The following is a 16238-nucleotide window of genomic DNA, read 5'->3' as shown; positions in this document are numbered from 1 at the left end:
CAGTAGGCAACAGTACATAGCTACAACACAAGCCCCGACTTGTGAGGGGCATGCGAGAAGAAGCGGAACATGTCAAACCTTTTTTCAAAAACCTTATTAGAAAATATTTTTAAGTTGATTTCTTTTTTCAACCTTTTAAAACTTTTTTTCTTCACACATGAAGTGAAAGGAGAGGATGGGGAAGAGGAGGAGAGGAGGGGAAGAGGAGGAGAGGAGGAGAACAAGAAGCAGCAGAGTACAGTTGAGTATTTATAGTCCTCATCAAGTACTCATCAATGAGGCAAACATTTTTGCATATATGTGTGTATGTGTTTCACATGCACCTGTGCCAGTGCGAACATTTTATATGTAGGCGTAGTATGAATGTGTGTGTAAACATTTCACATATGAATGCATTTCATATGTGTCAATGCAAGCATTTCAGATATGTGGATGTGTGTTTTCAGTTGTATGGATGAGTGTGAACGTTTCATATGTGAATGTGGATGTTTCCTGTGTGTTTGTGTAAAGACAGTCTGAATTTGTTCCCAAACGGCACCTAGACCTAATATAGAACCTCCCCTGAGGTATAAAAAAGATAACAAAACTTGTATTGTTCCATAGTTGTCTCACCTCATATATCACGGACAGACAATACATCAGAGCCGACTAGAAAAATGGGATATAGCCTAAAAGCCCTGTGAATTATTGACAGAATCGTATGTGTCGATAACCCCATCTAGTGGTTGAATGGACTGTAACGGTAGTGCAAGTTCGTGCTGTTATTTCCGAAGTCTCATAACAAAAAGTAAATGTACTCTTATGTTTTCTATAATCTTACCATTCTCCACACGAAAGTCGAAGTCGTTTCGAATGAGGAAGTCTAAATTGTTCCTCAATATCTTCGCAATGTTGTGTTTCAAAATATAAAATGAATGCTTGTCTCTTTAAAATTGGTCAGCTGGGTTGATTGCATGCGCAGTGGCAGAGAAGGAAGCCAGTGAGCATTGTCGGATGATGTGGACATTCAACGGGTGAAAGCTCTCTTTAGTGTCAAAGCTTTTACCAGGCAGCATCAAAAGAAAGTGGGACATCGGAAGCTATGGAACGGTGAAAGAGAATATATAGTGCTTGTTGCAATCAATTATTTGTACTCTTATAATCGAAAACCCGACAATGATGTCAGAATGCGACCCAAACGAGACCGAGGGCGAGCCGGTGGTGATAACGCTAGATATCACACCTTCGGTGGCGGTTTCCGAGCAGAACTTCAGCTCGCTTCAGCCCCCTTCGGTGTTGTTCGACAAGAATCGGGCTGGGCTCGGAACAAACCCGGGAATCGCTGTCCGGATATCGGGCTCTATGGAAAGTGTCTTGACCGAGTTAGAGACAGACGGTTCCGGGGAAGAGACGTTGTTGTTGCCTTGTCTGACAGGAAGCACATCGTCTCCTCGAGGCGCGAGAGAGAAGAGGTCGAGGCGGAACAGACACAGCTCTTCCTCGGATAAGGACAACTTGGCCTCGCCAGGTAAGCTGGTGACATAGGGAACGCAACAGCTTGTCATGCATAAAATTGTACAACAAATCTAAGATTGCTTTGCTAGCTATCTTGCAAGCTAACCAAGAACCCAGTTCCTATGAATGTCTGATTGTCGAAAGAGTAACATATTGGTCGGTGGGCAGTGACATTAAATTATATTCGGGTCTTCATGGGCCCAGGTGATGCAATGTGAGCTAATGGTACTGCTGACATGGCAAATGGGCCAAAGGTCAGAACTTGCTGGTAGTTGATTTGTGTGTGTGTATATATATATATACACACACACAAGAAATGATGTAACTTTCTCCACACAAAGTAGCCTAAAGATTGTCAGAGAAGTTTTGAAATAACTTCAGAACTCTGACAGTTTATGGTAGATCTTGCCTTACTTGCTGCTTATCAGAGAGGCTGTTTTGCATGAACATCAATTTCAGCTGATCGCACGTGAGCAACTATAAAAAGGTTTAGGTAGGGAAAGAGAATAGTGGATCTCGTCTCCATGGAAACTGTCCCTGTTCTGATTTTATTGCTAATTGGAAATCAGCGCTCCCTAGTCCCCCCCCCCCCCCCCCACACACTTTTCTCTGTTGCTTTTTCTTTATTTCTCCCTCTGTCACACACTCTTAGCAGTCTCTCTTGGGAATACAGTGTGTGACATGGTCATATCCTGCCATGGGGCAAAAGTTATCCTCTCTTATCTCTCTCTCTCTCTCTCTCTCTCTCTCTCTCTCTCTCTCTCTCTCTCTCTCCTCCCCCCTTCTCTTTCTCTGTATGTCTCACACACAGCCGGAACCAAAGACAGAAGGAAGGCAGTGATGCTTTTGTTTTCTGCCCTTACAAGGTCAATGATCTGGGCTACAGATAGGCTAGGCTGTGGAGAACATCAGGTGTGGGTTTCCTCTAACAAACGGCTGTATTCTCTGTGAGGGGGAAAAAAACGAGTGAGAAAGAAGGGGGTGGAGTCTGCACCTGCTTGTTCTGTCTGCCTACGTACAGGTTTTGCAGTGGCTTGACTGGAGTACTGTGTGCGTGAGAGCTGGCCTTATGCATATTTAACACCCATCTTTCCCAAGCCTGGTCAGTTAAAGGCCCCAACACAAAGTACACCTTCTCATTGACACACACACACACTATCGATGCGCACTGCCCACACACGGTCTACCTACACACAGTGTGCCCACACAGAGTCCACAGATTATTGTGCATTAACACAGTGAAAGAGTGGCTGTGCTGGTCCAGTATGAAGGCTATCAGCTAACATGTCCTCTGGTCCGGAAGCCTGATGTAACTGAATTAGCCTGTATAAGAAACGCACATGGCCTTGGCGCATTTGTGTTGTAGCCTGACCTAGGCTACAGTTTGCTACTTTAAATAGACACAGCCTACATAGTGGGCCCAGTAAATCAGTATTAAGAACCAGTATTATTCAGTCATGCCAATAGACTCCCCTTTCTTAGGCCTTACTCCACCTCAGACCCAAGGCAACGTGTTTATTATACAGCTGAGTGGGATCATTATCTCTCTTTCTCACTGTCTATCCCTCCATCTGACTATCTCTCTTCATCTCTCCCTCTCTATCTCTCTGTGACTCGGCTTTTGATTAGGAACATATGGAGCTGTGTTGTCATCACCTGACTGTTCTGCTCACTAGAGGAAGTGTCATCTGATCAGAGCATATGCTGTCTGCGTATACGTCTGTTTGTGTATTTGGTGTGCACCTGTATATCAGTTTCAGCTTGTTACCCATCCTTGTCACCGCCCTCCCTTCTCTCTCTGCCTCTGTCTTTCTCCTCCCTACAGGTAACAACGGCGGAGACTTCAACCATTTCCCAGAGGACCCTGAGTTTGCTGACATCATCCAGCGGGCGGAGCAAGCCATCGAGACCGGGGTCTTCCCTGAGAGGATCTCCCAGGGTTCCAGCGGGAGCTACTTTGTCAAAGACCCCAAAGGGGTGAGGGGAGAAGACAGAGATGTTCTAGTATTATTAAAGGCCTCTTTGTCATGAACTCTTTTCATAAAGCTCTAGGCCAGTATCCCATGTCTGGTTGAAGGAGCTCTTACCCCCTTCCTCTGTCTCTGTCTCTCTCTCTCTCTTTCTCTCTCTCTCTTTTTCTCTCCTGACTCCCTAGAAAATCATCGGTGTTTTCAAACCAAAGTCCGAAGAGCCTTACGGACACCTGAACCCCAAATGGACCAAATACTTCCACAAGGTACCATACTCACTCTATCTATATTGCTTTATCCTTATTGCCTCTATGAATGGCAAAGGCTACATTTCAAGGCAAAGTGGCCACCTTGCACCCGACTCAATCGGGGTGAATATGATTAGCATTTAAGACAGCAGTCCTTAAACGGGATGTCCCCTCTTTCTCTTTCTCCTCCCTCGTCCCGTCTCTCTCTCTCTTTGTCTCTCTCTCTCTCCGCCTCTCTCCTTCTCTCTGTAGCTTTGCTGCCCGTGTTGTTTCGGCCGGGGCTGTCTGATTCCCAACCAGGGCTACCTCTCAGAGGCAGCTGCCTCCCTGGTGGACACCAAGCTGGGCCTGGGAGTCGTGCCCAAAACCAAGGTGTGTGACTCTAGGTGTATGTGTGTGTGTCTGTGTTGGTATTTTTCAGGACATGCATTTTGATAAAGTCGTTAGATCAATCGGATCAAATGTATTGTGTGGGTCAGGTGGTGTTCCTAGCCAGCGAGACGTTCCACTACAACGCCATCGACAGAGCCAAGTCCCGGGGGAAGAAGTACGCCCTGGAGAAGGTTCCCAAAGTGGGCCGGCGCTTCCACAGGGTCGGCCTGCCCCCCAAGGTACACAAACACAAACACACACACACGTATGTGCACTATCACAGCAATCTCTCACAGTCCGTACCATGTGGTAATGTTTCATATCATCATCATTAATACATAAAATTGAATGCCATTCATTTACACACCTGTGTTTAAATATTTACTCTCTGTATCTGAAAGCCATTAAATATGAAAAACGCTGGTTTATATTTAGGTGGGCTCGTTCCAGTTGTTTGTGGAGGGCTATCACGAAGCAGATTATTGGCTGAGGCGGTTTGAGGCGGAGCCTCTGGCGGAGAACATGAGGAAGCAGCTGCAGTCTCAGTTTGAAAGGCTGGTGGTGCTGGACTACGTCATCAGAAACACAGGTGTGTGTGTGCGTTTGTTTGTTTGTGTTTGTTTGGGGTAGTGCTGTGCCAGAGGATTTGTGTTTGGTGTTAAATAGGGTGCTGTGTGTGTTTGAGGCAGATGTGTGTGCGAAAGGATTTGTGTGGTTGACAGCAGGGTGGTGTGTGTGTGTATTTGGGCTTGTGGTGCATTAGAATATTTGTGTGCGGTGTACAGTTGGGGTGTGTGTGTGTCTGCACACAGGGGGTGTGTCACTGTGTTTGCTGCCACAAGGATAAAAATATCCAACTGTGCCCCACGTCACATAACTTCTGGAGTGTTGCGTTTATAAAAGGCTCCAAAACAATGTCAAGCACTTGACGTTGTGTGTCATTCTTCAGCGGTTGTCTCGCTTCGCCTGTTCTCTGTAGGACTCGATGTCAGGGAGAGTTTCTCAGTCTCCGTTCTCTCCTCTGAGGCGTGTTGCAGCACGGTTCCTGTCACCTCCCTCCTCCCCAGTGTAATGGACGCTCTCTTTCTTTCCGTCTCTCTCTTTGTCTCTCTCTTTCCTGGCGTCAGACCGAGGGAACGACAACTGGTTGATCAAGTATGAGAAGGCGGGGGCCGGAGAGGGGGAGAAGGTGAGGGTCTGTTTACTGTAGCTGGGTCCTGTGGGACGCTGGCTGCCTGACAGAGGACTGTGTACCCTGAATGACTTATACACACACACACACACAGTCACTTGGATAGTATTGAACTTTATCTCAACACGCATACATGGACTTTATATACACACACACACGCAACTCAGGAGACCAACCCACCCAGACAATCAATGCAGCTGTTGATGATTGCCTTAGACAGGAACTGATAACTAGCCGAATCAACATAGACAAGCCGTGTTCGGTCAATTCATTTCTTCTTTAAGTTAAATCCCTTCCAAATGAAATAGACATACACATGACATAGTGTATATGTCATGTGTTTCCCCCCCCTCCTGCAGGACACAGAGTGGACAGGGTCTCCAGACTCGGCCATCAGAATAGCAGCCATAGACAATGGCCTGGCATTCCCCTTCAAGCACCCAGATGAGTGGAGAGCCTGTAAGAAACAACACACACGCGCGCGCAAACACACACTGCTGTGAACACCGAAGAGAGTAAACACTGTTTAGAGTGATGAAGGCAAACTTGAGGATCCTATTAGCCTGTCTCTCTGTCATTCTCATGGACATAATGTTCCTCTGTCCCTCCACCCCAGACCCCTTCCACTGGGCGTGGCTGCCCCAGGCCAAGGTAGTGTTCTCCCAGGAGACCAGAGAGCTGGTGCTGTCCCGCATCTCCGACATGAACTTTGTCCAGGACCTCTGTGAGGACCTCTACGAGATGTTCAAGGTGAGCCGTGTTCCTCTCTTCCCTTTATCCATTTTTTTTTTTTTCCATTTGTTCCTGCTCCTTCATCGCACCTCTCTGGGACTCCTACCGTTCCTCTCTCCTTTCCTCTCCTCCCTCGTTGAGTCACTTTTTCCTTCTGTAGCTCCGTCGATTCCCCTCCTTATCACAAAGCCTCCATGTCCGCCAGCTATTTCTTCTCCTTTTAAAGAACGTAGCAGGAATGTCCCATCCGTTCGCGGGCAGCATCTGTCGCTGCCTCGTCATGTTTCCATACACGCGTGAAAGAGAAGGTCTAACGCCCCTCTAACCTGCCCTGCCCTTCCCCGTCTCTGTGTTCCAGACTGATAAAGGCTTCGACAAAACCATGTTTGAGAGGCAGATGTCTGTCATGCGAGGACAGGTGGGTGTCAGCTTAATCATGTCTACGTTCTTGTGTGCATACTTGTTTTTGAATACATTTGAACAGTTCTATGTCTACTACTTCAGCTGTTGCCATTGTATTGTTGGTTGAAGATTGCATGTGTTGTGTGTGTCTCTCTCTCTACCTCTCTCTCTCTCTCTCTCTCTCTCTCTCTCTCTCTCTACCCGTCTCTCTCTCACTCCTCATGTCTTACACTCCTATTCTGATTGTTCCCCTCCCTCCTCCTTCCTTTAACCCTCCCTCCCTCCTCACCCCCCTCCCCTATTCTGATTGTTCCCCTCCCTCCTCCTTCCTTTAACCCTCCTTCCTCACCCCCCTCCCCTCACCTCAGATCCTGAACCTGAGCCAGGCCCTGAAGGATGGTAAGAGCCCCATCCAGCTGGTCCAGATGCCCCGGGTGGTGGTGGAGAGGAGCCGCTCTGGGGGCCATGGCCGCGTGGTCACCCTGGGCAACGCCTTCACCCAGACCTTCCACTGCAAACGGCCCTTCTTTACCTCCTGGTAGGGAGGGAGGGAGGGTGGAGGAAGGGATGGAAATGAGGATCTTTTAAACCGGACCCTCCAAGGCCCTTCCCATCTGGATGTGAGGGAGGGCGGGGGGGTGGGAGAGGGAAGTGTATGTGATAGGAAGAAAGGAGGAGACATAGAGGCCAGGGACGTGACACGGGGAGCAATGCATCTTGGGAAGAGGGAGCTGCAGGGGACGGGCACATCTCTGTAGAGACCTTGAGGGCATGTGCGGTTGCCATGGTGACTTACCTGAGATAAAAACAGATTCACACTCTATTCAGAAGAGAACAGTGTGGGGTTTTTTTGTTTTGTTTTTTTTCTGTCTTTTTCAATACCCACTCAAGTCTTCTACATAATCCCGGAATCAATAGTCTGGAGTGGTTTCCTTGACTCCTGCCACTCACAACAGAAGACATTCACTCAGAGTGTATGATTCTAATAGTATTTGTGTACTGGTGTTTGAATGAAGTAAGCTAATCTCTGCACACAACAGCTGCAACTGCTGGCATGGAGCCATTTTTACCGATACACCCATGTGCACACACACACCTTGACCTTCACATACCAATTAACCAACCACCAATCACATCAGGAATGGACAAAGAGAAGCCCTCTGTGTCTTCAGCTCTCACTACTGCCAAAATTGCTCCAAACCGAAAAAGCGGTTTACCAAACTGAGAAAAAATCGGAGGACGAAAAAAACTTGAATCTATAAACTGGAAGAAGAGAGAGAGGAGGAATGTGTTTGAATGTAACTGTCGATTTGTACCTGCAATGTAAATAGAGTATGTGCTCCAAGACATTTCCCAACGCAGGGGACATGGCCGCCAGCGACACACAGCATTTCATCAAAGCTAAGGATGAATGTATTCGTTCACTGATTTGTATTTCACAGCTGTGAGAGGAGGGTGTTGGCTGTATGGCGTGGTGGTGGAGAGGGGTGGATATACCCTTCCCCCCCCTCCAACTGCTCCTTCACTGGATGTAAGAGAAAGATAGGAAAATAACTTTGGAAATGTTTGCGCCCTCGCTCTCAGTGCTGTTTAGAGTTTTCTTATGTATGCATCTTGGAAGCTTTTTACTCTTGCTGAATGATTGTATAAGAATTGTATATTTAATAATGTGTTGGGCAAAATTTCATGAATAAATTTGGGATTGGTAAAATATTAAAAGGTTAATTCTTTTATTTTATGTCAACATTTTTCATATCATTCACCCTAGGGGCTGAGCCTAGACTTTGCCACATCAAACTCCATTAAATAAGCCCTAGGTTCCAGACCAGAACTCCATGTTACATTACAGTAGCGACAGCCCATCAGAAAAAACAGTATCCAGGGAACATGCAAATAGGTTTAATGGCCGCAAGCCTTAATGATAAACTAGATAGCTGTGCTATTAATTGTCCTTTTAGGACCCCGTCTATAATTTACATAGACAGGTCAGTACACTACAGACTGTTAATGATATGTTTGTGTCCATCCTGTACATGCATGCGTGTACATTAGAACGTTTTCTGCATTCCAATGAAGCATATCAAATATGGATATGACACTTTACAAACTGGGGTGGAGAAAAAAGAGAGGGAAAAGAAAAGGACTAAAAGAAAAAGTGTAAGATTACGCAAAGAGTAAGATCTCAGTAAAAGGAAAAACTTGGATTGGAGGCACAATAAAAGAGTGGAGAACAGGGTCTCCGAGGGCAGAGGGAATGTCAATAACACAAAGCCACACAAAGCACGATCAGATGGTGTTTAATAGTGTACGCATCGTCACGTGGTGCAACAGGAAGTGTTGTTAGTGAACCTTGGGTTTGGAGAATACCGCCGTTCACATAGGGAAGAGCAGGAAGAGCAGGAAGCCAGTGAAGCTGCTGTGGTTGTCGGCGCTATCGCCAATGGAAAGACCTGAGGGCAGAACAGTGTACACTACATTTCCTGTCTCCAGCTCCACAGTGAGGCCGTTGGCTAGATAACTGTGTTGACCATGTGATTGCCATTCAATATTATGCAGTATGCTTTTGCCATTCTTCATCAAATGGATCCCATAGTATTTCTCATATGAGTGATCCCAGATTGTAAATCTAAAGTAGTAGACCCTTTTCATTGGTGCTGTGAAGATACCTGCAGGAAGGAAACACAGAAAGGATACGAGAAACATCATGAAACCATGTAAGTCAAGCTGTGTGTGTGTGTTTGAAGCGGGGGGGCAGTTGTGCGTGAGGGGTCATTAATCCTTTACCGGTATTTGGGTTGTAGGCCTTGCCAATGTTGACGAGGACTCTGCTGAACTTCAGTGTGATGTCTGTATTAAACGGTCCTACATTTCTTCCAAGTCCCACAGAAAAGGCCACCTTGGCTATAAACCAACAAAGAGAGAAATTGAACAAATAAGACCTCTACAGGATTCTGATTCCTTTAAACTAACTTTAGAAGTATGCTAAAAAGCCATTTTGAAATTATGTTGTGCCATCCCTTTAACAGGCTGTTAAGATAACACATTCTTAGACACTCATTTTCCCTTACATTATCCATATAATTGTGTGTAATTATTTACAGATTTCCCAAAGGTTTTCATTACAATAACATAACAAGGAACAAATTGCCCAACTAGGGTATTCTGTGACTACAATTGTATCGGTTCTCCTGTTCGTCTGCTTTCATCTTGGTAGCCCTCAGATCAGCTAGCAGAGCAGAGATCTGGTTCTCCTGCTGTTGAACCTTGACCTCACTGGCCACCAGTCTGGACTCCCAAGCTATTTAGATGCAGAAATGAATAGGAATTAGTCTGTAAACATCTTTAGATACAAAAAAACACACTCAAACTCAGGTTACACATGGACTCAACTCAAATACAAACACACACACACACACACACCTGCGGTACGTTGTTCGCTGTCTGCCGGCCCGGCCTCCATGATCCTCAGCTCCCCCAAGATGTCCAGGGTGTTAGAGGTCATCTTCGATGACTGTCTGACAAAACACCAATAATTTATTTAACAAGAATAAACCTCAATATGTATGTTTCCTTTGTAGGCTTTCATTATTCTCAAAGTATGTACGTATTATAGTATATTACAATATAGAATACATTAAACTGTTGACACAACTAACAAAAAACACTATACAAAACAACCCCCTTGGATAGGAATGTGTAGTCTCAAAGGTCAGTCTGGGTCAATGAATGTTCAACACCTCACCAAATCCACTACTGTTCAATGTTGTAAGAAAGTCGGTATCTTTCAGTGGGGGATCCACTCCTCCAGAGACGGTCGATGATACAGAAAGGTGTAGACCATAGGCTGAACATAGTCATGCATCAAGAATAGAGATCATTGAGAATTAAAATGTGCAAATGGATGTTGAAACACAGATACCCACAGTTCCAAATCAGTCCTCCAAGTTGGTTTCATGTCAAGGATAAGTTCAGCACAACACCACAGATAATGGCCGCGTTTCCCAGATTCGTTAAGAAGCTCTAACGCTCCTAAGAAGTTCTTAGCCTCACGAGTTTCTAAACGAATCTGTGAAACGCGGCCATTATAATTTCTCTTCATATTCCACTAGATGGCGAAAATAGACAATTCCGATCTAATGTGCGCTTCTCTCCTCGGAACTGTGCGTGTGGGCACGAGCAGGTCCTGCAAGCCCGAAATTGGATCTACATTCTTCAAAATGCTGTACAGAGAAGGGAGCGAGTAGCCTAGCCTGTCGAACAATTCGCGTCCTGCACATGTACAGGAAATCTAGCTTTCAGACAGTTGGATGCTCCAAGAGGTTTGACCATTGACAATTTAAGCAGTGGGCCACAGCTTTATAGATTTTTTTCTATACAGATGTAGCACTAGACAGTATTGTTTTGTTTACTTTGTAATTTAACTGAATTGTTTTTGTTGCTATTCGACGGGTGATGACAAGTTCCCGGCGCTTTTTACGCATGACGGACCTCGGACATTACGACATCGATGTGTCAGAAAAAAAGGTTTGACATATGTCTAAACTATAATTTCGGAAGGCTTACGACCGGTGTGCCACTTATATTCGGCTTATAGAAAAATAATCACCCACAATGCGGGTAATTCTGTTTGCCATAACATTCCTTTTTTCGCTCAAGCTTGCCGGGGCCGAAATACGGCCCAAGTGCTCACTTAAGTGCGATGTAAACAAGTGCCCCAGCCCAAGCTGCCCAAGCGGGTACGTCCCGGACAGGTGTAACTGCTGTCTGGTTTGCTCCCGGGGTGAAGGCGAGTCCTGTGGCCGTAAAAACGACCTCCCATGTGGGGACGGATTGGAGTGCAAGGTGGCGGCGGGGAAACGGCGTACTTCAAAGGGAATGTGCAAATGTAAAATGGGTTACAAAGTGTGTGGCAGTGACGGGAAAACGTACGGGAACGTGTGTTTGATGAAAGCGGCGAGCCGGAAAGCTATGCAAAAAGGAAGATCTGCTGTAACTCAGGCTCTCAGAGGAGTTTGTCCTTCTTCAAGCACAGGTATGTCACTGTGTCTGGGATAAACCTCCTCATCAGTTTAATAGATTAAGGTAACACAAATATATTGTAATGTAGTTTATGTCCAAGCCTTGAAGAACTGCTTTGTTCATCTTTTATTTAGATTTTAAAGTCACTGCTTATGAAGTAGCCTTGGTTATTGAACCGAGGTTAAAGAATTCCCCTGGGTATACAATATCACTGTATAGCTGAGATGCAACAAAAGAAGTGGTCTTTCCCTCTTTCCTTCCACCCTCCACTGCCCCACCCTCCTCCTCATCTTCTTCCTGCTCCCTAGATTTCACGGGGGTCTTTATTGAGATGCTAAACCAGCCCACTAACACATTGCTGTAGAGATCAGAGATCTAGACACTGTCAAAGACAAGGAAGTGCTTTGGTGCCCCTCCTAACACCATGGGGATACCCCTCCAGACAGGAAGCACTGTTGTTCTTTTGTGGTTGAACCATGAACGAACCGACTTTGATCCTGCCTTGATAGTAGTGGACTCTGTTTGTTCGCTCCCTGCCTCCGGAAGGGAAAAGATGGACTGATTTCCATCTTCTGCAATTTGATATTTGCTGTAAAGCTGCCTTACTGAACCCAGTGTAATCGTTGTTGTAGTGTATGTGTGTGTGTATGTGTGTGTGTTTTGATGGAGTGGGTTCTTCTTGCCAGTATAGGTCACGCTCCTGTACACCCCAACAGTCCTCGCTACAGGTTCAACTTCATTGCTGATGTGGTGGAGAAGATAGCCCCTGCAGTCGTCCACATCGAGCTGTTCCTCAGGTCTGTGTGTGTGTGTGTGTGTGTGTGTGTACATGTCTGTTTGGTTTGCAGTCTACCTAATCAAAGACCCATCAAGATGAACTTCTTTAAATCTTAAAAATGTCCCTCGCTCCCCTTCTCTGCCCACCCCAACTATCTGTCTCTTTCTACCCTTCTGTTTCTCTCTCTCTCTCTCTCTCTCTCTCTCTCTCTCTCTCTCTCTCTCTCTCTGTCTCTCTCTCTGTCTCTCTTCCAGACACCCTCTATTTGGCCGCCATGTCCCTCTGTCGAGTGGGTCAGGGTTCATCGCGGCCGACTCAGGCCTGATCGTAACCAACGCCCACGTGGTGACCACCACCGCCGCGGTAACGGGCCGTCCCCAGCTGCGCGTGCAGCTCCATGACGGCAACGCGTACGAGGCCGCCATCAGACACGTGGACCACAAGTCTGACATCGCCACCATCAAAGTCAACGCTCAGGTAACGATGGTGGAAGACACACACACACCTTTACACAAACACACACAAACAAATTCCTCTTTCTACTCTCTGAAATAATTAACCCCCTCACTCTCTCCCTCAAGCTCTCTCTCTCTCTCTCTCTCTCTCTCTATCTCTCTCTCACTCACACACACACACAGATTTACTCTCGCTTTCCCTGTGTGTGTGTGTATGTATGTATGTGTGTGTGTATGTTTGTGTGTGTGTATGTGTATGTGTGTGTGTATGTTTGTGTGTGTGTATGTGTGTGTGTGTGTATTTGAGCAGAAAAAGCTCCCCGTGCTGGCCCTGGGTCGGTCAGCTGACCTCAGGCCGGGGGAGTTTGTGGTTGCCATCGGCAGCCCGTTTGCTCTCCAGAACACGGTTACCACGGGGATAGTGAGCACAGCCCAGAGAGACGGGAAGGAGCTGGGCATCAGAGACTCTGACATAGACTACATCCAGACTGATGCTATCATCAACGTGAGACGTCACACACACACACACACACACTCACATAATGCACACACAGACATGTATATAATACATGGTATACATGCCTGTTCTCACACCCATATATAGAGCACTAACACAGTAACTGTCACTGTCAGTCACTCACAAACATACACACACATAACACCCACACACTGAGTTAAAAAGAATGTATTCTAATATATTCCTTTGTTTCTATGTTTATATGAAGTATGGGAATTCTGGAGGGCCTCTGGTTAACTTGGTGAGAGAATCCATCAATCACTCTGCCCGACCCTGTCACCAATACAATTGTTTGTTTGGAATGTGGAGGTTTGATATCACGTGTGTGCTTTGTGTGTGTGTTTGTGTGTTTGTACGCGTGGTGTGTGTGTGTGTGTAGGACGGGGAGGTGATCGGCATCAACACTCTGAAGGTAACCGCGGGGATCTCATTCGCCATTCCCTCTGACAGGATTCAGCGCTTCCTCTCCGAGTCTCAACACAAGCCACACAGAGGTCAGGGGTCATCGGCATCCAAAATAACACAACTTTATTAGTGCCTGTTGTAATGCACAATGTGTCACAATATACACCCACCATTTGGACTTATATGAATGTATCTCTCTAATGGTTTAAAGTTTGTTATGGGTTTTCTTGGCGTTGCAGACAAAGCCAGACTGCTGAGTGGACACTATCGTATACCAGAACCACAGTCTGATGCTGGTGAGACACCAACACACATACTGAAAAGGGGCTGTGTCCATGATATGATGAGCTGATGTGATTGGTGTGTGTGCATGTGTGTATGTGTGCGTGTGTGTGTGTGTGTGTGTATGTGCAGCAGATGGGACGACAGGAGTGAAGCGGCGTGTCATAGGAATCAAGATGCTAACCATCACTGAGGCGTGAGTGCCGTTTTGAACTGAATGGCTGACTTCTTTACTAGTCATCTTTAACTGACTGGTGATATTTGGTGATATGTGGTATTTGATGACTGGTGTCATGTGTCTGTGACTGACTGTGTGTGCATGTGGGTGTCAGTCTGGTAGCAGAGTTGAAACAGGAGAATCCAGGCTTCCCTGACGTCAGCAGCGGAGTCCTGGTCCACCAAGTCATCCCAGACTCTCCTGCTCACAAGTAGGTGATTACCCCCCCCCCACACACACACACACACACGCACACAATCATAATGATTATAACATTTCAGTTGCTTCCTACATTATATCTTAACCAATCAGTGTGCTGTTACTTATTTGCATACTTTAAGGTGCGGGATCAATGCCGGTGATGTCATTGTCAACCTCAATGGCCATGTGCTCAGGACCATTGACAACCTCCAAGAGGTGTTGCTAGGAGATGCCCCCCTCCTGCTGGAGATACGCCGCGGCAACGACGACCTGCTGTTCAACATCGAGCCTCATGTGATTAGGCAATGAGCAAGCAGTGCACCATAGGATCTGTAGTTTTGCAATGTATAATATTGGTACCTTTTGGGCTGGACTCAATGGATGATATCAAAGCTAGAGAGAATGTTTCTAAGAGAGAATGTAACACATAGTTCAAATCAAATCAAATGTATTTGTATAGCCCTTTTTACACGCAAGCATGTCACAGAGGGCTTCACATACGCCCATAGAACTGCCCCTCAACCAACCTAAACCCTATAGGAAGACAATGGAAGAAACCTTGGGAGGAGCAATTCAGAGAGGGATCCCCTCCTCCAGAGACGGTTGGTAAGAGAGAGGAGCAGAACACAAGCTAAACATAGTCATACAATGTCAATGGGTTTTGAAACATAGTTGCTGTTTTGAACATAACTAAACCTTGACACAGGGAAAAAGCTTACTTTTCTGTAGATTAAACCAGTCCCTAACACGTTAGTGAATTTTTACTTACTCTTTTGTCAGACTCTTTAGTCATAAATTAATAAAATGTTCAAACAAACCGAGTTTTGGAGAACTGTTCTTTTTCCGTGTGACATGAACTAGTTACTTTACAAGAACAGAAGGAAAAAAGTGTGTGTGCATGCGTATGTGTGTGTGTTTGTGTCTGTGTGTGTGTGTATGAACCATGCCAGCCGTCTGAGAGAGTATTAGCTGTCCAAAGCCTATTTGCTGGGTGAGATAAGTGGCATGAGGGCACAGTAACACAGTATATGGCATTACTGTGAGTAGGGTCTTTGGGCAGCCTGTGTGTGTTTGTGTGTGTGTGAGGTTTGTTTAGCTTCTGGGAAGGTTCGTCAGAGGCTAAGAGGAGTGTGACTAAAGAACTGTAAACTCAGCAAACGACCTCTTGTGCAGATGTACACCAGCTGTTGGACTCACACACACACATATTTGGAAAGTTCAACAAGGTTGGAAAGATTCATGTTCAAGTCCAAGTCAACTGGTGTGAAGGGTTCAGACGACTGAGACGGCACTCTCAAGCTGCCAGAAAACACCAGATATTGCTCACAAGCAACAGCTAGCCTATTTATTTTATTGTAAGCATGTGTGAATTATGTATGTAGGGTGTGAGGTGTGTGTATTGTGTGTGAGTGCATGTGTGTCTGTGTGTGTTTGGGGTGTATGTGTGTGTGTTTGGGTGCATATGTGATGGTAAGATATAAATGGGTATTATGTATGATGCCCAGTAATGGCTGACTGGTCTTATTGTGTAGGAAGACAGACAGACGCCTGGCCTGGGTCTGCCATGCCAGCTGTGCCCCCTGGTACAGATGACCCCCCGGTGCTAAGCAGTCTTGTTTACTCAACATTTTTGGATTTAAGATGTTTGGGTAGGAATCGGATATATGTATTTATATGTGTAAGAAAGAGAGAGAAAGTGTGTGCGTTTGTGTGTGTTCGCATAGTGGGCCGTTTGAGACTGGATGTGGTATTTTCTGGTCCTGCCAAGGCACATTCTCACTGCGCTGCTGCAGTTTACTTTAGGCAGGCAGGAGTTATGGCCTTATATAGTGCCGTCTCTCTAGTCCTGTCTATTTCTATGCTGGTGACCATGAATGACCCGTCAATCTGTCAGTCATTTTGTCAAACCAGCATCATACTATTGTATGACTGTTGGACAGACTCATGATTGAGG

At 45.9% G+C, this 16238-nt stretch overlaps 3 protein-coding genes across 7 annotated transcripts; 2 read left to right on the top strand and 1 right to left on the bottom strand.

Moving 5' to 3' along the window:
- The first annotated feature begins 954 nt into the window (after positions 1-954).
- Positions 955-6970, top strand: pi4k2b (phosphatidylinositol 4-kinase type 2 beta). The gene is made up of 11 exons (XM_084686909.1): positions 955-1507; positions 3320-3471; positions 3650-3730; positions 3965-4084; positions 4192-4323; positions 4520-4673; positions 5212-5273; positions 5636-5735; positions 5893-6026; positions 6367-6426; positions 6779-6970. Exons 1-11 carry the CDS (start codon positions 1156-1158, stop codon positions 6950-6952), a joined length of 1521 nt encoding a protein of 506 aa, XP_084543035.1. The 5' UTR covers positions 955-1155; the 3' UTR covers positions 6953-6970.
- A 1739-nt stretch (positions 6971-8709) lies between these two features.
- On the bottom strand, positions 8710-10461 carry LOC146236698 (complement C1q-like protein 2). 3 transcript variants are annotated; one of them, XM_084687538.1, is made up of 5 exons: positions 10334-10461; positions 9831-10254; positions 9583-9708; positions 9195-9311; positions 8710-9076 (listed from the first exon to the last, which is right to left on the bottom strand). In XM_084687538.1, the coding sequence occupies exons 2-5, from the start codon at positions 9910-9912 to the stop codon at positions 8784-8786; spliced, it is 618 nt and encodes a 205-aa protein (XP_084543664.1). In that variant the 5' UTR covers positions 9913-10254; positions 10334-10461; the 3' UTR covers positions 8710-8783. The 3 variants fall into 3 exon arrangements, with proteins under 3 accessions (XP_084543664.1, XP_084543663.1, XP_084543662.1); XM_084687537.1 differs by having other exon boundaries at positions 9831-9925; positions 10153-10339; XM_084687536.1 differs by having other exon boundaries at positions 9831-9921; positions 10153-10339.
- Positions 10462-10624: 163 nt separating this feature from the next.
- htra3a (HtrA serine peptidase 3a) lies at positions 10625-15099 on the top strand. 3 transcript variants are annotated; one of them, XM_084687535.1, is made up of 10 exons: positions 10625-11442; positions 12121-12226; positions 12462-12684; positions 12973-13167; positions 13388-13420; positions 13559-13673; positions 13824-13880; positions 13999-14062; positions 14199-14298; positions 14425-14559. In XM_084687535.1, exons 1-9 carry the CDS (start codon positions 11022-11024, stop codon positions 14296-14298), a joined length of 1314 nt encoding a protein of 437 aa, XP_084543661.1. In that variant the 5' UTR covers positions 10625-11021; the 3' UTR covers positions 14425-14559. The 3 variants fall into 3 exon arrangements, with proteins under 3 accessions (XP_084543661.1, XP_084543660.1, XP_084543659.1); XM_084687534.1 differs by having other exon boundaries at positions 10629-11442; positions 14002-14062; positions 14199-14294; positions 14425-15099; XM_084687533.1 differs by having other exon boundaries at positions 10630-11442; positions 14199-14294; positions 14425-15099.
- Positions 15100-16238: the final 1139 nt, after the last annotated feature.

The sequence above is a fragment of the Hypomesus nipponensis genome, chromosome 22, assembly GCF_054491055.1.
Source record: "Hypomesus nipponensis isolate SF chromosome 22, ASM5449105v1, whole genome shotgun sequence".
NCBI lineage: Eukaryota > Metazoa > Chordata > Actinopteri > Osmeriformes > Osmeridae > Hypomesus > Hypomesus nipponensis.
This window is presented reverse-complemented; position numbering and strand designations above follow the sequence as displayed.